The following is a 21,813-nucleotide window of genomic DNA, read 5'->3' as shown; positions in this document are numbered from 1 at the left end:
CTTGCTATGCATTACTGTCACCCCCACCTGGCATTTTAATCAGCTATATTGGGCAACTCATTTTTTTAGTCAAGTTATGAGCAATTGATTAAATTACACTGCCTACTAAGCATGGCAGTACAAATCCTGTTCTTGAACTGATCATATCATACTCAGTTTGCCGAATTTTTCCCTATAGGACACATGCCTGATACAATCAAGTTTTTAAAAGACTCTAGAGAAAAAGGTAGTCTTACTAAAGAATCATGACTATGTTGATGATAGGCTGAGCTCTGCTCGGTTAATTACTCCAGTAGATTTGTTCCAAAACATGACAGCGTGCTCCATCTTGTATGAACGCACTGAAATTGTCTCCACATCCTTCTATGTGTCTTCACATATCTCCACTTAAAAACCCTCAACTTCAATCAATTCAAAAATCAGATTTACCCTCAGTTCCTATTGTTTCTTCTTCACCGTTGTATTAATGTAAAACTTCATTAGTCATATGGGACCCACTCTTCGAAGATCATATGGCCAGAGGGACAAAGCACAGATTTTGAGTTGGAGGACTTGATTCAGGGTCCTGCTCTGGCCTCTTGGAGCTTCTGTATTTGGTTCTGAATTGACCTCACACAAATTAGCCTTACAGATCTTCATCTCACCCCCTTGTGAAGAGAAAAAAGTTCCTTCATATTACTTGGGGTGTGTGTGTGTGTGTGTGTGTGTGTGTGTGTGTGTGTGTGTGTGTGTGTGTGTGTGTGTGTTATACTGGGGTTTGAACTCAAGACCTCAAGACCTCAGGCTTATTAAGCAAGTTCTCTACCACTTAAGTCATGCCCTCAGCCGCTTGTATTATTTAAAGGGATTTATAGAATGGGGCTAATACTTCATGGAATTGCTTTCAGAGTAAACTATGTAGCATCTGGGGGAGCCAAAAAATGCTATAGTAACATTGGTAATAACGGTAATAGTCATGATGTTCAGAATGTAAGATTCATGTTTAATGAGGGAACTTAAAGATTACTAACCATTCTCGTCAGAATGTCCTTTGGAAGCATCACTTCCAACTACACTGATGAGGTCACACCCCTACTTGTAACTTACCAATGGTCTGCGCTGCTCCAGAGTCCAAAGTCTTAACATTGCCCACAGATTCTGCCACCGTATTACACCTGACCCCCTCTCCAGGTACATCTCCCTCTGTTCCCCTTCTCACTAGCTTGTCCACCTTTTGCTACCAAATTCCCAGTCTTTTCCCAAGCTTTTCTTTTTCCTGCCTACTCATCCTGTTTCAGTCAAAACCTCAGTTTCTCCTAGAAGCTTTCCCTGGCTAACTGAGGTCCCGAGTTTACATTCCTGGCTGTTCTCATGATTAGACTCTGAGTATCTAAATAGTCATTTGAATACTCTGAGTTCCCCTCTAGATTCCTTGGCTTTTATGTGTTCACTCAGATGATCTCATTCAAATGGGGCTGAGCAATTACAAAATAAAGTTGATTTTCTAGCACATGTGACTTACAATAACTAAATTAGCTGGAAGTCAGATATATTAGAGCGTCCTCTACCCAGAAGTCACAAAGAATCCCAGGTTGCTTACTTTTTCTTCCCGTGGATCAGTGCGCAGATCAGTCCTGCTTTCTCAACAGCTGGTATGTGTTTGTAGATCGAAAATTCAGTCTCTTATGGACACTCTTCAAGAATGACTTGACTGGCACCAGCAGGCTGACCAAGCCCACAAGCCTGCGAGGCTTAGAGGCCTTCAGTTATATAGCCAGGAATGGAAGACAGGAAGAATTAATGAAATCGGTCACACCCACTATCTTAGATCAGCTTTTGAGTCTCTGCCATCGAGTCTTGGGATCTCCATCGAGAAGGCCCCTTCCTGGTGAAAGCCATACCCATTTTTATCCTTGCCTACTGTGGTTAACAGTGCAATCTGTGTAGAGGAGAGGAGAGGAGTGGTGGTATAGACAAGTAATTAAACAGGTACAGAAACAAGGAAGCACTCTAGGTTACTTCCCTTTCCAGAGGTGGAATTACTAAAACCCGCCATGGTCCACACCTAGGTCCATTCCCAATATTGTAGTCCACTCCTGAACCAGCAAATAAAGTGATGACCCACTTCTAGATTAGTGATTATGCTCCTGCCCTCTGTAATTATAGACCCTACTCTCCGCATGAAGGGGTATGTGTAGCCCTTTTGTTACATCTGGAGCAGTCCTCATCTCAGCCACTGTACCCAGAAACTATGAAATATCTCTTAACATTCCAGTTACATATAATAGTTTGATGCTGTGTGGGGGATTACCTTCTTAATCTGCCTTTCCATTTATTTTAAGTTGTGTTTTCCTCCTATCTGACCCCCAGGGCAACTGAATACATTCCTTTGGGGGGGGGTTCACGGTGCTTGAACTCTGGGCTTGAGCGCTGTCTTTGAGCTCTTCAGTTCAAGGCTACCACCCTAACCCTGAAGCTACAGCCCCACTTCCCACTTTCTAGGTTTGGTCTTTTGTGCCCAGGCTGGCTTTGAACCTCAATCCTCAGATCTCAGCCTCCTGAGTAGCTAGGATTACAGTGCTTTTTTTTTCTTTTTTTGCCAGTCCTAGGCTTGAGCTCAGGGCCTGAGCACTGTCTTGGGCTTCCTCAAGGCTAGAGTTCTACCACTTGAGCCTCAGCACCACTACCAGCTTTTTTTCTATGTATGTGGTACCAAGGAATAGAACCGGGGTCTTTGTGCATGCTAGGCAAGCACTCTACCACTAGGCCAGACTCCCAGCTACAGTGCTTTTTAAGGTTTCTGGGATGATGGTGTATTCCCAACCCTTGTTGAGACCTGTTTCACATGTTGTTTCTTTGCATGTTACATGAGCTATAACCCTTTTCCTCCTTTGACCCCAGGAGTTCCTGAAATCATATTCTAAACTATTTCTGTCTCAATAGTCATTTCCTCTTCAAGGTAAAAACTTAAAAGAATCTATAGGGCAAGTATACATTTTTGTTGTACCTGTATATAAAATGCAAATTAGAGGGCACATAAACTTTCCCTCTAGGAAGTCAAAAGATTGAAACCACAGCTCCTGAACCTCCAAGTTAGGAGGCTCTGGCTACCCACAAAATATTGTGGGTCAGGGGCTGGGCGCATAGCCTAGTGGTAGAGTGCTCACCTAGCATGCACAAAGCCCTAGGTTTGATTCCTCGGCACCACGTACACAGAAAAAGCCATAAATGGCTCAAATATCAGAGTGTTAGCCTTGAGCAAAATGTATCTAAGGATAGTGCCCAGGCCCTGAGTTCAAGCCCAAGGACTGGCAAAAAAAATATATTGTGGTTCATTTAAAGGGCCTGTGGGACTTATAAGGGGTTAGGCTCTTAAGACTATCCTGTTACATGTATCTAGTGTGATGAAAATCACTGTGGGCCACAAAGTGCTTGTCTTAGACTGGAGGTAGAGGGAGATAACAGGTAGAGCCCCCTGACAAAATGGCCTGGGCTTGGGGCAGTTCACAAGGGAAGGAGAGTGCCGGGGCCAACCGGCAGCAAACCAGGGTTCGCAGATTGGGATTCCTGAAATAGGGGGCAAGGACTAGGAAAAAATAGAAGAGAGACAAACAGATGGGGTTCAGGAGGGCTACAGCCCAAATCAGGAGCCACAGCTTAAGAAGCCTGTAGCCCAAGACCGTAGCCCAGTTTATTTCCCGTTCTCAATCTTAAATACACATCTTTAAACTAGGGAACTGCCAGGGGCTACATTCGTACAAACAGTATCAAGTCTGAAATAGGTTGAATGAGAAGCTATCAAGTCCCAAACAGGTTAAATGAGAAGCTATTGACACAGCCCAAAATCATGATAAGAGCTTACTTCCTTGTGTACTCAATTGTGCGGGTCCAAGGTCACTGACCCCACAGTCAGTCCCCAACAGGAGAGGACCCTTCCCCCCTAAGGAAGTACATGTGGTGGTAGCCTCTGAGGGGATACTCTCAAGCCCTGTGTGTTGGTTCGCAGGTATCCTGGGCTTGGGGCATGCCAGATCACCACAAGAGGGAAGGATGCCTCCTGTAAGTAGGACCCATGAAGGGCCTTTGGAGGAAGCCCTTAAATCATATATGGCTATGTGTCCTCTTTCTTTCTTTTCCAGAAATGGGAAACCAACTCTCCATAGCTTGGGGTTCACATTCTGGGTTGTATTCTGTATCATCAAAAAGAATTTGACTCCCATGCCCACTGTTTGGCTTCAGTGTGCCCTAGAAGATGGGGTATCCCGACCTACCAATGGGTTCCTCGATGAAGATACCATCCTACAGCTATTTTCTGTAGAAGGCTAGAGACATGTCAGAAGTTTCAGTATCCAAATATTCATAGCTTTATGCATGAATTATTAAAGAGAAAGATTTGATGCTGGCCATTTTATCAGATCTGATTTTCTTTTTACCATCTGCTCCTTTAGAAAGTTCTCTCTTCTAGAGGAGATAAATCAGTTCCCTCATCAAAGAGGGAGATTGCTCCCTTGTCCTAGTTGTTCTTCTGATGAATCTTTAAGCTCTTGTCTGTATCCTGATGATGGACTGAAATGCTTACTTCTCTCTTCCTGGGGAACTCATATTACACAGTCTACCTTCTCTGTCCCTCACAATCAGTCATCTCGATATGTGGGTGAGTGGCCATGTTAGAATTTCTACAACTGGGCCTCTGGCCTGAAATCCCAATGATATATTCTCTCCCCCCACCCCCACTCTCTGCACAATTGCTAATGTTTTCTGCTAATTTTGTCAGACTTTTGACTATGTAGGATACTGTGTTTTAAACCAAGTCAAGGTTCATTTAAATATCTCTATGTCAGTCTTTTAAATGACAACTTTATAACTGGCTAAGGAGATGATGAAAATTTTAGGTGACTCTAATGCATATCTGTGACAAGGAATGTGTGGTGTTATGTGTCTGAACTTTATTTAAATGTTATACAGAAGTTTACAGAGTTAGGTCAAGAGCATGGCCTAGTGGTAGAGTGCTTGCCTAGCATGTATGAAGCCCTGGGTTTGATTCCTTGGTTCCACATACACAGAAAAAAAAAAAAAAGCCAGAAGTGGTGCTGTGGCTCATGTGGTAGAGTGCTAGCTTTGAGGAAAGCCCAAGAACAGTGCTTAGCCCTGAGTCCAAGCCTCAGGACTGGCCAAAAAAAAAACGTTTACAGAATTATAGGTATATAATCAACGAGTTTTCTCTTTTATATAATAAGCATTGTATTGGGACCATTGACATATAAAAGTAGTCATGAAAATATTGGCATTCCAGTTGTCATTCAGATGGGAGAAAATCCTGGCATTTGGGTAGTACTGCTGTTTAAAACAGCCTATATCTTTTTGATTATATATTTGAAATACACTTGTATATCAGGACTAGCACTGTTCCTTAGAAGAAGTCCAAGTCTTTGATTTTCCTCAGTGCTATGCACTGATTCTCTTATAAAGTCTCAGACTCCTTAAAAATGATGCCACTTCAAGCAGCTGGGTTCCTGCTTATCCAACATCAAAAGATAGGCCATGTTTTTCCACAGGCTATAATTAAGCAATGCATTCCTGTTCTGACAGAAACTCTGAACTGAGAGGACTCTTAAAACTCCTATTGCTTCCATCCTCAAATGATCTCACTCTCCATCTCCCTGAAAGAAAGCAGGATCCCAAGCTCTTGAAGTAGTAATATTAGCACAGGCATCTAGGTACACATAGAACACGCCTCCTCCATTTGAGGCAAAATCTTAAAATCTACAGTGGCTTACACCTTGGTCAACAATTGATATGATGACCATTCCTAACCAACAAGTAAGAAGATGTTCCTATAATCTTATAGAGCCGACACACCATATAGCAACATTAAAACTGGGAAAAGCACAGAAGATTAAATGTGCAAGTGTATGATTTCCCATGCACAAGCAGCCTTTATATATTACCAAACAACAGGAGAGGATCATAAAGATAGAAACCTAAATTCATTCATTTCAGTAACTCCTCATTAGATAAAACTCTGTTGGATAAAACCCCAAGCCTTGATAGCTTTCTTTTGAGAGATTCTGATAATATGACAAAGAGATAGGAAAAGACATTGGAATGGAGATTGCAGCAGAAAGAAAGAAATAAAGACAGTGAATTGGGACCAAGTTGGTTGAGTTTGTTTCATTTTTCCAGGCAAAGAAGGCAAACTTTCAAGACAAGAAGCAAAGGCTATTTATGATTGTCCTCCTTTATTCTCCACAAAAAAAGGTAGGATATTCAGAGCTGTAGTAGAACACTTTCTGAGCATGTGCAAGGTCCTGAGTTCTATTCCCAGTACCTACATACAGATATAGCACTAGAAATTAAATATTACCTCCCTTTGTTTTGATATTCTGTGAGTGTCTGATCTCTGACTTTACAGGAAAACAACCATCCAGGTTGTTTTCTACACAATCGTTTTCTATATAGTTCCTCCATAAGGTGAAGGTAGAAATGTTGGATAGCCAAAACATTGGCTTCAAAGTCCATTCCCTCACTCGAGGCCTGTTCAGTGGGCAGATCTTGCACTGTTTTAAAATTCAGTATAGAAGAGCAAGTTGACATGATCATAATGGAACTTTTCATCAAATTTCTGAGGCATTGTGTTTGTAGCAACATGAGAAATGAATCTTCTGAGACCTTGTTACAACTTGCTCTCATTTCTTTTGTTTTCCAAAGAAATAGGAACATTCTTAGTTATAGTGTATCAGGAGAATTTCAGGAATAGGATGGAAGGTTTTAACCAACAAAGTATTTATCCAAATTACAACTCTCTCAAGAAGTTTGGTTGAGGGCGGGAGATCTAGCTCAACTGGTAGAATGCCAGACAGGTACAATGTTTTGGAGTTTTATTTGTACAATAGCATTTATTGATACCTCCTTCTTTTTTTTATTGCAGGGTAGCATGACATTATATGTGGACATACCATGTTTTGTTGTTTTGTTTATTAGTTGATGTGCATTTTGGTTGTCTCTGCCATATGGCTATTGTGAACAGAGCTGCAGTGAATGATGGCATCCCTTCTTATTGGATTTTCTATCTTCCTCTTCAGTATATGAGATAGGACGGTATGGGAAGAATCTGGCAGCAGTGATATAACTGATACCAAGTTGTGATGAGAAAATTGTATCCCAGAGAGATTGTGTGACTTTATTCAGGCCACCCATAAATGGATTCAGGCTGTAAGGTATGTTTTCTTTAATTAATCATTATTATTATTGTAAAGGTGATGGACAGAGGGGTTACAGTTACATTATTTGGATAGTGAGTACTTTTCTTTCTTTCTTCTTTTTTGGGGGGGGGGTCATGGGGCTTGAAGTTGGCCTGGGCACTGTCCCAAGCCCCATTTCCCGTTTTCTAAGAGGTTAATTGGATATAAGAGTCTCAGGTTCTTTTGCGCCTGGGCTTGCTTTGAGCCTTGATCCTCACATCTCAGCCTCCTGAGTAGCTAGGATTACCGGCGTGAGCCAATGCACCTGTCTGGCTTACTTTTCTTTTTGAATAATGTCAACCTCTTCCCTTGTTTTCTCCCACTTTTTCCCTGCCCGACTCCTCTCCTCCATAAGAAAGTATTTTCTTTCTATACCCGGTGTGACTGCCAAGAAATCCTGCCTTTTCCACTCCTTTTTTTTTTTTTTTTTTTAAACTGGGCATGAATTACTTGTCCACAAGAAATGTGGCTCTCAGATCTTTTCTCTGCTTGTTGGATATTCTCTAACTGAACAAGTCCATTCCACAGAGTTTTGGTGGCTAGATTTTGGCCAGGCCTCAAAGCCCCCTATGATCTCTGGGCAGACAAAGAGAAAGCATCCTTTACTGATTCATTTCATAAGATCTTTGTCACAAGCCCTAAGACTCCATCCATCATAAACCCTTAGACTATTCCCTTCCTGTTGTTTGGGGGGAAGATTTAGCTCATGCATGGGATGAACCAGAGCAACTCCCTGCACAACTTTTAAGCCAGCAGAAAAGCAACTGGGCTAGGTGATGGAAAGTTTGTTTAGGACCTGACAAGAAATCAGGCTAAGATCATTCGGCGTCAGTTTTTAGACTTGTTAATGATTATTCTGGCTTGGTTTCTTGTTAGTTGGGACAGACTTTGGGCAAAAAAATCATTAAGGCAAGGTGTGGCTGTTTTCTAACCTTGCCTGGTGAAAACCTGCACTTAGGCAAGTGGCCAGGCCAGCATTTAAGGGTGGCTACATGGTTAAGCCAATCCTTTCAACACTTTCACTGGAAGGCCTGGGAGAGAAATGGCTTTACCTCTTGAGGACTGCTGGTTTTGGGGTCAGGAAAGATTCCCTGCTGTTAACAAACATCGTGGTCTGCTCTTAATCCCCCATCATTTCCCATGACCCTTCATTTATGATCCCACAAACAATTACAAATTAATGTGTTTAATGGAGCTCCCACAAAGACAGAAAAGTCAAGATTTTCATCTAAAGGGAAGGAATGGGAAGGAACATATCTGGCTAATAGTTTCAGAATAAAATAAGTGTGTGTGGGGCCGGGAGTTTGGCCTAGTGGTTAAAGTGCTTGCCTAGCATGCATGAAAACCCGGGTTCGATTCCTCGGTACCACATACATACAAAAAAGCCGGAAGTGGTGCTGAGGCTCAAGTGGTAGAGCTCTAGCCTTGAGAAAGTCCAAGGACAGTGCTCAGGCCCTGAGCTCAAGCCCAGGACTGGCAAAAAAAAAAAAAAATAATAAGTGTGTGTGTGTGCGTGTGTGTGCGCGCGTGCATTCGTGTGAATATCCTGTGGTTTCAGCAACCTGTTAAGGGTGCTATGTTGCATCATTAAGGTTTCCAGAGTTCATAAGAGCAGCTATTTTCAGTCAATCTCAGGCCAGAGATTCACTCATTCCCCCCGGGAAGTAATAGTTTCCAATAGTCCTGACTGAGAAGATATATAGAAGATGCGTCTCTTGAAGGGAGGTGTGGCTCAAGTGGTAGAGTGTATCTTGGAGCAAAAGAGCCAAGTGAGCCAGGTGTCATCCTAGCTACTTAGGAAGCTAAGATCTGAGGATTGCAGTTTGAAGCTAGTCTGGCCAGGAAAATCCATGAGCCAGAAGTGGTGCTGTGGCTCAAGTGGTAGATGCTTCTCAGAGTGGGGTGGGGTGCAAGGGGAGTTAATTATTGTACACACATCATTTCTTCTGTGTGGGCAGTGATTCCATAATCTAAAAAGTTAGTGGACATTTTTAAATTTCAATCCATAGAGCCAGTGGAGTTACAGATGTGAGACAGGATTTGGTTTCTTGATCACTTGATAGAATTATTTCTAAGTGAGCTAATTTCCCATTTCTTGTCCAAGACTTTGTCATCCCATTTAATTTTTCCTTGTTGGTTTGTTTGAGACATGGTCTTGCCAGGTAGTTCAAGCTGGCCTCAAAATCAGAATTCTTTTGCTTCTACCTTTTGAATGCTGGTAAACCACCATACCTGGCTCACTTAGTTTTTCTTAGTTAAGGTACAGGCCTGTGGTCATTTGGAGCTATTATCTGCACTACAACCTATCCCAAGGAAATACCATAGATTTCTACCATAGTTTCATGTTTTAATGATTGTTATAGACAAAAGGACAATGGTTCTCCTTACAAACCCTGTTGTGACAGAAACCAGTGCCTTGATTATTTGATTTCAGTGCGGCATAAAATCATGGGCCTGTAAAAAGAAGTAGAAGCAATAAAGGATGATGTAAGGTTTGGTTCTCAAAGTCAACAGAAATGGGTTTCCGGTTGCTGGATTGACAAGGTGGAGGAGGGAGCTTTGGCAGTTCAGGGGCTCGGGCGATGCTGCCTGTATGGCCAGTCTGACCAGCAGTGTTTCAGAGGTATTTCTTTCAAGTACCAGCTTGAGTCTTCTAGTCTATAAAATGTGGTGGTAGTTCTTCTTTCAAGGGAGATTAGTGTAGTGTGTTTGAGTTCAGTCCACACCCCAGTGCTACCTTAACACTGGATTATGACAGGAGTCTGAATCCTGAGTTCAAATCCTGTCTCTCCACTTGGCCCATGTCCTTGAACAAATAACATCCCTTCTCTAAGCCTCAGTTTCCTTGTTTTTAAAGAGGACAGGATGATAGTACCTCTTTTCAAGGTTGTGAGGATTATAGGAGATAATACACAAAAGTTCTTGGCCTAATTCTAGGCCTAGAGTCAACTCAATAAATGGAGATGATAAGCTGGGTGCCAGTGGCTCACACTTATAATCCTAGCTACTTAAGAGGTTGCGATCTCAGGATTGAAGTTCAAAGCCAGGCAAGGCAGAAAAGTCCATGAGACTCTTCAGTTAACCATCTAAGAGCCAGAAGAAGATCTGGGCCTCAAGTGGTAGAATGCCAACCTTGAGAAAAAAAAAAAAAGCTAAGAGTATGAGGCCCTGAGTGCAAGCTCCAGTACTGGCATAAAGTAAAATGATTATAATTACGTAAGAATCCTATCTTCCCTTCTCATTGTGTTCCCTTATCTTTGCTGAAGGAGCCCCTAGTTAGAGGCAGTCCACCATTAATAATGTACTTCATGACTTATTACTGTCCCATTGCAGCTGTGGGAACTTCTCTGTTCTGTCCCCAACAAATGATCCAGGTGATTTGACGATAAAGAAGGCAGGATTATGAGTTGATATGAACAGAAAGGAAGGGTAAAGTTGCTTTTCTGAGTAGCTACAAGCCTGAGACCAGCATCTAGAAATAGCTGAGCTCTACAAAGGATTCTAGTTCCTACAAAAAAAATAATCTGTTAAATATAAAACAAGGATGTTGATTTAGATATGTAAATTCACTTTCTACTTAATATAAAATGACTCTGATGTAAACACTGGGCACTGGTGGCTCCTGCCTATAATCTTAAATACTCAAATGGCTGAGATCTGAGGATTGTGCTTCAAAGTCAGCCTGAGTAAGAAGGACTGTGAGACTCTTATGTTCACTTAACCATCAGAAAACTGGAAGAGGAGCTGTCACTCAAAGTGATAGAGCACTAACCTTAAGTAAAAAAGCTCGGGAATAGTGGCTAAGTGCTGACTTTGGGCTCCACAACTAACCAATAAAGAAAAACAGAAAAAGGGCCGGGAGTTTGGCCTAGTGGTAGAGTGCTTGCCTAGCATGCACGAAGACCCGGGTTCAATTCCTCGGTACCCACATACATAGCAAAAAGCCAGAAGTGGTGCTGTGGCTCAAGTGGTAGAGCGGTAGCCCTGAGAGAAGTCCAAGGACAGTGCTTAGGCCCTGAGCCCAGGACTGGCAAAAAAAAAAAAAAAAGAAAGAAAAGAAAAACAGAAAAACTAAAAATAGTAGACATGCAATGGCAAGGATTCAGATTAACAAAGTAATGCATATCTTGAATTTTCATGTTGGCTTTCTCTTCTGAATTATCTAAATCTTGATTTCATACATCTTGATGTAAAAAGATCACTTTTGTTCCAGTAAATCCAAACTTTGCCTAGGAAAATTGATTTGTACACACCCTGGAGACACACTTGACACACCTTAAATTCGTAATTTTGTCTGGGATTTTTTTTTTCTTTTTCTTTTGCCAGTCCCAGGGCTTAAGCTTAGGGCCTGAGTGCTGTCCTTGGACTTTTTCTCAAGGCTAGAGCTCTACCACTTGAGCCACAGCACCATTTCTGGCTTTGTCTATGTATGTGGTACCGAGGAATCGAACCTGGGTTTTCGTGCTGCTAGGCAGGCACTCTACCACTAGGCCAAACTCCCAGCCTTCCCCCTCATCCTTTTTTTTTTTTTTTTAGATAGATTCTTTTTCTATAGTCCAGAATGGCCTGTAACTATTGATCTTTCTGTTTTAGCCTCCCAACTTCTGGGATTACAGCCATGTACCACCATAAACAGCTAACTAAATTAATTTTCTATGAGTTCATTTTCTCTTAAACTCTATCTCCTTTCCAGCTATTCATTTTTTCAAAAGTGTCACCATATTTTTAAATATCAAAAGCTAGGGATTTTGATAGGATCTTTGATTCTTCCATCTTTTTTCCCCCACTGTGGTCAGGAAACATTTGACCTGCTGGTGTTCCATGGCCAGGCAGAGTGGTTATGATCTTGAACTGTACCCTCAGACATCTTGGGTTTGATGCATGTAGAGCCATGTGGCTTTGTGTATTTTGTCTGCCTTCCAGTTGTTTCATTTTCTTATCTGTACAATACAGTAGGGGAAACAGACTGAAAATAACGATTGCTGAGATAATCAAGTGATTGAAGGTTTAGCACAAAGCTGGTCTATAAGTGCGTGTTGCAATCTGCTACTAATTCATTACTACAATTAGTTGAGATGTTTTTCCCTCTATTTTTATGGCAACTGCTGTATTTCTAGATGTTACCATATTTAGCCTGGGTTATAGATACTGCTGCTTAATTTTATCCTGATTTTAGACTAACCTCATCTCATCCTGTAGGACAATTACAGACTAGCATTCCTTAAACATCATGGAAGTTTCCGGGTCAGAATCCTTTAAGCTTCTTAATATATATGAATTCCATCCACACACTGGTGGGCAACTTCTCAAGCTCTTGAATGTTCATCTTGCCAAGTGTTTGTCTAGGCACAGTGTAGTGATCAATGGTACAGGCTCGGGGCTCTACCATCTGCATAGATACCGATGTAATTTTCATCATTTCAAAATTTAAACTCTATCCAGGCTAGTTCTGTGCTCTTAGACATCTCCTGTTGTCTGCCTTCTTCCTAGGATGCCAACGTTTCCTTGCTAAGTATAAATATAAATCAGAACTCTAGGCTCTAATGGGAAAAACCTACAAATGTATATAAAAGCCAAGAAACAAAAGAATATGTTTTGCAATATCTTTAAAAGCATGCCTATTACATTCTCATTTATTTACTAGCTTTAATCTGCCAATTAGGTGGCAAATGACTTTTCACATAAAAATTAGGGCAAGGTCTTTCCTCTTCCTCTATGAAACTTGGAGAGTTACACACCAAGTCATGCCCAGTGAAGCATCACCGCACCACAGGAAGATCCCGCTTGTATGGACTCACAAACACATTTAATTGTATGCTCCTGCTTCTTCACAGTAGGCTTTTATTATTGTGGGTTGTTTTTTTTATTGTCTAAGTCAATTCATTTCATCTCCAAAGGATATGGACTAATCATTGACCACTGCTAAGCACAGGAGGATGGGAATCAGCTGAAAATTACAACCAGGGAGGTTTGGAGTCTTCCATAAAGCTTTCTTAGGCTTTCTCAAGGCTAGTGCTCTACCACTTGAACTACAGCTTCTATGTATGTGGTACCAAGGAATCGAACCCAGGTCATTGTACATGCTAGGCAAGCACTCTATCACTAGGCCAATCTGGCCCCTTAAAGAAATCTTGGAACTGCTAATCTTTAAAACTTTTATACTCTCACACATAACCACCATACACACAAGCAGTAGCCAGAAGAATTGATACATTTGTGCAAGGTAGGCACTATTAATATTCAAATATAGTTTGTTTGAATTCAAAGCAGACTTTCAACCAACAAGTATTTATTGAGTATCTGTTCTATTAGGGAAAGAGAACAGATACAATTCTTCCCCTCAGTCAAGGAGCTAGCTGTCCCTTCCCAAACAATGCCCAGGACACTAATGCCCAGGACAGATAAGGGAGCAGGGGTAGGGGTGTGTGTGTGTGTGTGTGTGTGTGTTGGTTGTGGGACTTGAACTCTGGGCCTGAGCGCTCTTCCTTAGCTCTTCATCTCAAGCCTGGGCTTTGTCCCCGAGCTCTTCAGCTCAAAGCTACTGAATGGAGCAGTTTTGAAACTAAACTGTGGAATGTTAGAATTCTTTTTTTTTTTAGAATTCTTTTTCTTAGCCTACTCTAGATTATAAGTTTCATAGTTACTGCTCTATATATTTTCTCTCTCTTTTTTTTGGTCAGTTGTGGGGCTTGAACTCAGGATGAGTGCTGTCCCTGAGCTTTAGCATTCTATTACTTTGAGCCACAGTGCCACTTCTGGTGTTTAATTGGAGATAAGAGTCTCACGGGGACTTCTTTGCCAGGCTGGCCTCAAACAGCGATTCTCAGATCCTCCTGAGTAGCTAGGATGACAGGTATGAGCCACTGGCATCTGGCTCCCTTTCTTTTGCTAGACATCAAATTCAGATATTATCCAGAATTCATGACCTAACTTGCTAGACTCATGGAATTTTAAGACCCCTTCTTCATTACTTCATTAAGAGCTTTAGTGCGGTCTTACTGTAAACTAGACATGATTGGATTGCCCCTCTGATTAAGAACCTACTTTAGTAACTAGCTCTTTTTTTTTTTTTTTTTGGCAGTCCTGGGGTTTGAACTCAGGGCCTGCGCATGGTCTCTGAACTTCTTTTGCTCAAGGTTAGCACTGTACTGCTTGAGCCACAGCACCCCTTCTGGCTTTTTCTGCTTATGTGATACTGAAGACTCAAACATAGGGTTTCGTGCATGCTAGGCAAAAACTCTACACTAAGCCACATTCCTAGCCTACTAGCTCTTTCCTGATTCATCAAATTCTTCAATGAAAACAGGTTCTTCTTGCACAAGGAAAAAGGGGTTGGTTACCTACGGGGATGCCACATGACATGAGTCTGAGAGCAGGCATGGGTTGATTGAGGCTGAAGTTGGGATCACAAAATGGTTAAGGAATAAATGAGGACATCTGGGTTTGGGTTCAAAGAACTCCAAGGAAACAACTGAGCACTGGGACATATCTGATACATTCTTCTCCTTATGACATTGAGAAGGATTAAAACTGCAAAAAGAGGGCTGGGAGTTTGGCCTAGTGGTTAAAGTGCTTGCCTAGCATGTATGAAGACCCAGGTTCGATTCCTTGGTACCCCACATACATAGCAAAAAGCCAGAAGTGGTGCTGAGGCTCAAGTGGGAGAGCTCTAGCTTTGAGAAAGTCCAAGGACAGTGCTCAGGCCCTGAGCTCAAGCCCAAGACTGGCAAAAAAAAAACTGCAAAAAGATGAAAGATGTTGTGATGTTCAGGTGCCATGCAAAGACGTGACAGAGCTAGCTCTATTTGTTTTTTTGTTTGTTTTTATTTTGAGCCAGACTTCTTTCTCTGTCGTTTAGGCTAGCTTCAAACTCAAGATCTTCCTGCCTCAGTCTCCAAGTGCTGACTTAATCTTGTTTTCTTATCCTTAACTAAATTGTCTCACTGTTTTTCAGGCCCTGACCTAGAACAGAAATTCAAAATAAATTCTTTTCCTTCCTTAACTAGATTTTTGTCTAGGATAATCACCAAAGGAAGGGTGATCACTATCATTAATTCTCATAATCATTCCAGAGGCTGACACTAGAATTTTAGAAGAAAACAATATTCATAGGTGAAAGGGAGAAGCAAGTATCATCTAACTTCAGTTCTCAATCTGGAGTGTATCTCCAACTGCTGTAGCTTCCTATTAATGACATTTGATACAGTACCAGTATATACCTAGAACATACAGGGTGCTATTTTATAGTCACAGGGTAAATGTTGCTGACAAAAGTGTTCTCAGTGGAGCTTGAGTAGTAATTCCTTAGCTGAGCATGTTGCAAAAATAGGGTTAGAGATGGAAAGCACGCTTAATCTGATAATCACTGACAGAAAATGTTGGTAATTTCTCTGGAAGAACAAGCTCAATTACTCATAATGTGCCATACAGGGTAGTGCTAAAAAGAAAAGGCACACTGCATTAATTTAGGTCTGACACACATCACGCATCCACATTGTCTTGCTGATCTCCCCCCACTTAGTTTCCCACAAAGTAATGAAATGATAATCACTAATGGCACACTCCTAAAGAGTAGCATGAGGAAAGGTGTAGCCTGGGTTTTGGAGGCAGATCTAGGTATTCTGGTATTATCTACTACATATAATTTCATCGTAATGCTCTGCTTTGATTTGTCCGTAAAAGCTGGACCTAGGTCCTGACAAACCTCTAAAGAACAAGTACAGAACAGACTGATCTCATTCCTGACAACTGTCTAGGTGTGGATCCAACGATGGTCTTGCCAGATGCCTATCTTGATGTAGAAAGCCCTTTCTGTCTCAAGATTGACTCGCAGCCATAACCAAAGACTTCTCCAGGGCTCTTGTAAAGTCTCAGGAAATGTGAAGTTAGCCTAGAATTCTTTATGCAGCTCACCTTCTGCTGGAAGCCTTCACCTGACAAAGCTCACACTCGTCTCCAAACACTTTAGTTTGTTTGCTATTCAGTTTTTACTTTTTTTCCCAGAGCCAAGGGTCAAGGACCATATTTTGCTTTGCACTTGGCCAGGCAAGTGCACTTCTACTGAGCTAAATCCCCAACCCCGCTATTCAGTTTTTATATTAACCACTTTTTACATGCATTTATATGCCAAGTTAATATGAAAAGGAACACTGTCAAAACTTTGTTCATTTCAGATTTCATACAAAAAGAATTAGGTCAACATCATCTTCAACTATATTCAACCTTGTATTCTTTTTTTTTTTCTTTTTTGGCTGGTTGTGGGGCTTGCACTGAGGCCCTGGTTGCTGTCCCTGAGCCTCTTTGTGTTCAAGGCTAGTGCTCTATCACTGGAGCAACAGAGTCACTTCTGGTTTTTGAGTGGTTTGTCTCATGGGGACTTTTCTGCCTGGGCTGGCTTCAAACTGAGATCTCCTGAGTAACTAGGATGATAGGCACGAACCTAGCTCAACCTTGTATTCTTACAAAATAAGTGTGCAGGCCAGGAGTTTGGCCTACTGGTAGAGTGCTTGCCTAGCATGCATGAAGACCCAGATTTGATTCCTTGGTACCACATACATAGAAAAAAGCCAGAAGTGATGCAAAGGCTCAAGTGGTAGAGCTTTAGCCTTGAGAAAGTCCAAGGACAGTGCTCAGGCCCTGAGCTCAAGCCCAGGACTGGCCCCCCCCCCCCAAAAAAAAAAAAGTGTGCAAAGCTGGGCACCTAGCTCAACTTTGTATTCTTAAAAAAATAAGTGTACAAATCTGGACAAGGTTGCTCACACCTGTAATCCTACTCAGGAGGCTGAGATTTGAGGATCAACGTTCAAAGCCAGCCTGGGCACAAAAGGACCTGAGATTCTTCTCTCCAATGAACCTCTGGAAAGTGAGAAGTGGGGCTTGGCTCAAGGGTAGGGTGGCAGCCTTAAGCTGAAGAGCTCAGAGACAGCACCCAGGCTGAGTTCAAACCCCATGACCCACAAAAATAAATAAATAAATAACTAAATAAGGTGGAAGTAAAAAAGCTGGATACATTAACACTCTAGGATTGTAAAAGTAACCTTTACATGTTTTTGTGCAGATTTGGGGGCTTTAACTCTCTGAGCTTTTTTGCTCAAGGTTAATGCTCCACAGCTCCACTTCCCACTTTTTAATGGTTAATTGAAGGAGAGACTCATGAACTTTTCTGCCTGGGCTACCTTCTAACTATAATCCTTACATCTCAGCCTCCTGAGTGGCTACGATTATAGTTGTGAGCCACCAGTACTCCATTCATTATAACTTTTTTTTTCCCCCAGTTCTGGGGTTTGAACTCAGAGCCTAGGCACTGTCCCTGAGCTTCTTTTGCTCAAGGCTAGCACTCTACCAGTTGATCCACAACATCATTCTGACTTTTTCTGTTTATGTGGTACTAAAGAATCAAATCCAGGGCTTTATGAATGCTACCAAGTACTCTACCACCCAGCCACATTCCCAGCCCTATGCTTTATGTTTGTACCATGTCTCTGATGGTTGGTCTATAAAGTATATGCATGTTTGTTTTTATTTTGTTTGGCCAGTCCTGGGGTGTGAACTCGGGTCTGGTTACTATCCCTGAACCTCTTTGTTCTCAAGGCTAGTGCTCTACAACCTGAGCCACAGCGCCACTTCTGGTTGTTGGTTTGTTTTTGTTTTTTTCCAGTCTTGGACTTGGGCTCAGGGATTGAGTACTACCCTTGGGTTTTCCCAAGGCTAGAGCTCTACCACTTGAGCCACAGCACTACTTCTGTTTGTTTTTTGGGTTTTTTTCCTATGCATGTGGTACGGAGGAATCAAACCTGGGTCTTTGTGCATGCTAGGCAAGCACTCTACCACTAGGCCAAACTCCCAGCCCTGTTGGTATATACTTAACAGCTTTTTCTGTGTTCCAAACTTTAAAAAGTACTATGGAAAAGAAAGAAAGGAAGGAAGCAAGCAAGCAAGCAAGCAAGCAAGCGAGTGAGCAAGCACGGGTGGATTAGAAACAGTCATAGCCAGATTCAAATCCTTTTTGCAAAAACCTTTCTATTTAGTGGGTCCCATCTTTACCTGCTCTCCCCCCCCCCCCCCAGTACTTAAGGAAGAAAGGTCTAATGTCACTATATGGGGGTTGAAATAAGTGCCAAAGGAAAAGCAATTTCCACCACCTCCAAGGAGTAGGAGCTGCTGCTCGTCAGAGAGGAGGATGCTGGTATGATTGTGTAACATTAGAGGCCATGGCACACCTGTTGTGTCAATCTGATACTCAGAGCTCAGTCCTGTAGTCAAATCGATAACTGTCACGCCAGAAACTGAGGAAGAGTGAATCCAGACCCCTCCGACCAGGAGCAGCTTTCCATTGAGTACATGAGCCGTGTGGGAATACCTTGGCGTGATGGGAGGCTGGGTATCTATTGACTCCCAGAGGAATCCGGCAGGGACTGGCTTGAGGAAGAGCACAGAGTTCAGTGGCTCCTCGGAAGCCCCAAGACCTCCAGCAATAAGGACTCCCCCTTGCCAACTGCAGGCACTGTGGGAATGCCGAGCTTCTGGTGGTTCCCCCTCCACTGAGATCCCGACCCAACTCATGGTCCTTTCATGGAGGAAATGCCAGTCACTTAATACAGGATCCGCCACACTTCGGCCCCCGTACACAAACAAGTATTCCTGATTCTGATAGGATACTTCTGTTGTTGAATGCCTCCAACGGGATAAAATGGAATCTCCTTCCAAGCCAGCCTTTGTTATTGTCACATTCAGGTCCTCGAGGTCATGGCTCTCACTTTTACTTAAATGAAGCTGGAGAGCCCCCAAGGCTGGATTAACTGGAGACAGTCTCCCTCCCAGAACCAGAACGTGGGCATCAGAAAGATTTGTCATGGTGTGATAAAGGCGCCCGTCCCACGGGACTTCAGACCCACCGCTGCCTACTTGGCTGTCTTTCCATTCAACGTCACAGTGCCTGGACAGCAGATGGAACTTGCTCACTCGGCAGTGCCGACCATCCTGCTCTCCAAATCCTCCTGCGCTGAGAATCAGGCGAGGGCCAAAGAGGACAGAGGCATGGCCATATCGCTTAAGGTTCGAGCCCTGGCTGTCACCGGGGATTACTGTGGCACGGAAGACCCCGGCGGGGGAGGCGGGATCTACTCGTGAAAACGCCCCTGAGGATGGAAAGGCCAGCGTTGGGGGCAGGGTGTCGCCCCTCGAAGCTGCCAAAATGAAATAGTGGGAGCATTTCAGGTGCCACTCCTCGAACTCATCAAAGGGTTCGAGATTTTCCACCCGCCGGCGTTCTTCCGCGGGGAGAAAGCGGCGATAGAATTCGTTCATGTCCATGGCACTGCAGGCAGTCCAGCCAGCCTGAAGGAAGCGGCGGCGCTGGGCCTCCACGTCCGGAAAGCGGTCCAGGCCGTGCAGCGGGGAGTTCAGCCGCCGAAAATGTTGCAGCATGACCTGCCCGAAGGCGTCCCGGGGCCTCATTTGCTCATAGACCACGAAGACAGCATTCGGAAAACGCCGGGCTGCCCAGGCGATGAGGTCCGCGGCGCGATCCGGCTCCAGGTAGGTCAGCACGGCCTCGGCCAGGAGCAGAGTGGGCGAGGCGGGGTCCAGGCCCGCGGCGGCCAGGGCCCCCTGCAGTCGCGGGGTCTGCCGCAGGTCCAGGCCCAGGAGGCGGTAGTCCGTGCCCTCCAAGCACAGCGCGGACGAGGGGTCCCCGGTCTGGAAAGGCCCGGTTAACGCACACAGAGCCGGTGTGTCTCGAATCCTCTCCGCCTTGCGCCGCGCCACGTCCGGGAAATCCACCTCCCACACGGAAGCCCGGCCCAGCAGGCCGGCCGACTTGAGGCGGAAGTAGAGCGAGTCCGAGCCGGCGCCGAGGGACAGGACCTGCGCCGGGGGCGCGGCGGGGAGCGCGCGCGCACGCTCTAGGAAGGCGCGCACGCAGTGGCGCACGGCGCGTGCGCGCACGTAGTAGCCTCGGTGGATGAGCGGCGCGCGGCGCCCAGCGCCCGGAACCAACAGCCCAGCAAAGGCGTCCCGCACGTACCCGCGGGCGGCCAGGGAACTCTTGCTCAGGGCGCTGCTGTCATTGGTGCTCTGCACAGCTCCCGTTCGACGCTCGCGATTGCGCGGGCCCATGGCCCATGGAGCGGCTGCTGTCAAAGTCGTGAACGCCCACCGTACGGAAGACTCACCCGAGCCCCGCCGCACCAGCTTCCGCTTCCGTGTGGCGCCACTTCCGGTGTGGGTGCCTTTAGCCAATCAGGATCGAGGAGGATGTGGCTTGTGCTAAAATTCAACCGCGGTTGGCCGCTGATTCTCGGGACTGTTTCCCGGGGAAGCGAACCCGCGGCTGCTGACAGGGTTCCGCGGCTTGTGGGCGTCGCTTTTCCACAGACCGCCCAGGCTGCGGGGGGGGGGGGGGGGGGAACTTGACTAGGTCCTCGTATTTAAGAAGAAGTGAGCCTGAGGAGTGACGCCTGACCTCCTTAGGCAAGGCTTGGTAAGACCAAAAGAAGGGGCAGCACCGTAGAGGACCGAGAGGATGGCGTGCTGGGAGTAGTTGCTGATTAACTCAAACGCTCTCCTGAAGACGACTCACTCACTTTTATTTATTTATTGCCAGTCCTCGGCTTGAGCTCAGGGCCTGAGCACTGTCCTTGGGCTTTCTCAAGGCTAGAGCTCCGCCACTCGAGCCTCAGCACCACCTCCAGCCTTTTCCACGTATGTGGTGCGGAGGAATTGAAGCCGGGCCTTCGCGCACGCTAGGCAAGCACTCCACCCCTGGGCCAAACTCCCGGTCCTCAACACTCCTTTAAATCTGAAAGCAAATCAGGACAAGTCGAGAAAGGGAGAAACAGACCTTCTCAGTAGTTACAGTAATTCCCTCCCATGGATCCATATTATTGATTCCTTGTAGTGTCAACGCTGGGTTAGGTTGACCTGAGTTAATCCACTCGCTGTGTTCCTCAACGGTAAAATGAAACTCTTCACTACCAAAATCCTGTGGTTCTAAAGTAGTAGTGAGCCCGTCCTCAGAAGGTAGTCATAGAAGAGGCAGTTATTTTTGTGACATGACTTAGGATTTTAATTTAATATCTGTTTTCCTCATTTACTAGTGTATGTTAGTTGTGCAAAGGGGTTTTACTGTGATATTTCCATACTTGTATACTTGATCAACTATTTTTTTTTTTTTGGTTGGGTATGGGACTTGAACTCTGGGCCTAGGCCCTGTCCCTGAGCTCCGCAGCTCATGGCTACCACCCTACCCCTTGAGCCACAGCGCCACTTCTGGTTTTCTGGTGGTTAATTGGAGGTAAAAGTAACACAGTTTTTAGTGCCCAGGCTGGCTATGAACCTTGATCCTCAGATCTCAGCCTCCTGAGTAGCGAGGATTTCAGGTGTGAGGCACCATGCCTGGCTAGTACTTGATCAAATTTAACTCTCATTACTCTTTTATCCTTTTGTCCCCTCTTTATTAATCAGTTTTAATGATTTAAAACTTATAATAAAAGTACTTCAGTCATATTCATCCCCCCTCACAGCTGTCCTTTTGACATCCCCTCTCCCATTTGTTTCCACCCTCAAATATTCTTCAGTTTTTTTGTTTTTTTTT

General features: G+C 44.1%; 2 protein-coding genes across 7 annotated transcripts in view; one reads left to right on the top strand and one right to left on the bottom strand.

Moving 5' to 3' along the window:
- Nucleotides 1-7,190, top strand: part of Ccndbp1 (cyclin D1 binding protein 1) — a 94,776-nt gene extending 87,586 nt beyond the window's left edge. For 5 of the 6 annotated variants that reach the window (XR_016532612.1, XR_016532611.1, XR_016532610.1 and 2 more), the window contains 2 exons: nt 6,163-6,237; nt 7,062-7,190. The gene's annotated coding sequence lies outside the window, so the exon portion shown is untranslated. The remainder of the gene's footprint in view (nt 1-6,162; nt 6,238-7,061) is intronic. The other variant, XR_016532613.1, reaches the window with a different exon arrangement.
- Nucleotides 7,191-18,239: 11,049 nt separating this feature from the next.
- Nucleotides 18,240-20,336, bottom strand: Lcmt2 (leucine carboxyl methyltransferase 2). Its single transcript, XM_090357790.1, has one exon. The coding sequence runs from the start codon at nt 20,334-20,336 to the stop codon at nt 18,240-18,242; it is 2,097 nt and encodes a 698-aa protein (XP_090213916.1).
- Between the last annotated feature and the right edge of the window lie 1,477 nt (nt 20,337-21,813).

This window comes from Megascapheus bottae, chromosome 25, assembly GCF_031878675.1.
Source record: "Megascapheus bottae isolate mThoBot1 chromosome 25, mThoBot2.hap1, whole genome shotgun sequence".
NCBI classification, from domain to species: Eukaryota; Metazoa; Chordata; class Mammalia; order Rodentia; family Geomyidae; genus Megascapheus; species Megascapheus bottae.
Note: the sequence above shows the minus strand (reverse complement) of the source record. Positions and strands in the feature narration are given on the sequence as shown.

What these genes read in the sequence shown, in the direction of transcription:
- Lcmt2 (XM_090357790.1), bottom strand. Translation starts at nt 20,336, where the DNA reads ATGGGCCCGCGCAATCGCGAGCGTCGAACGGGAGCTGTGCAGAGCACC.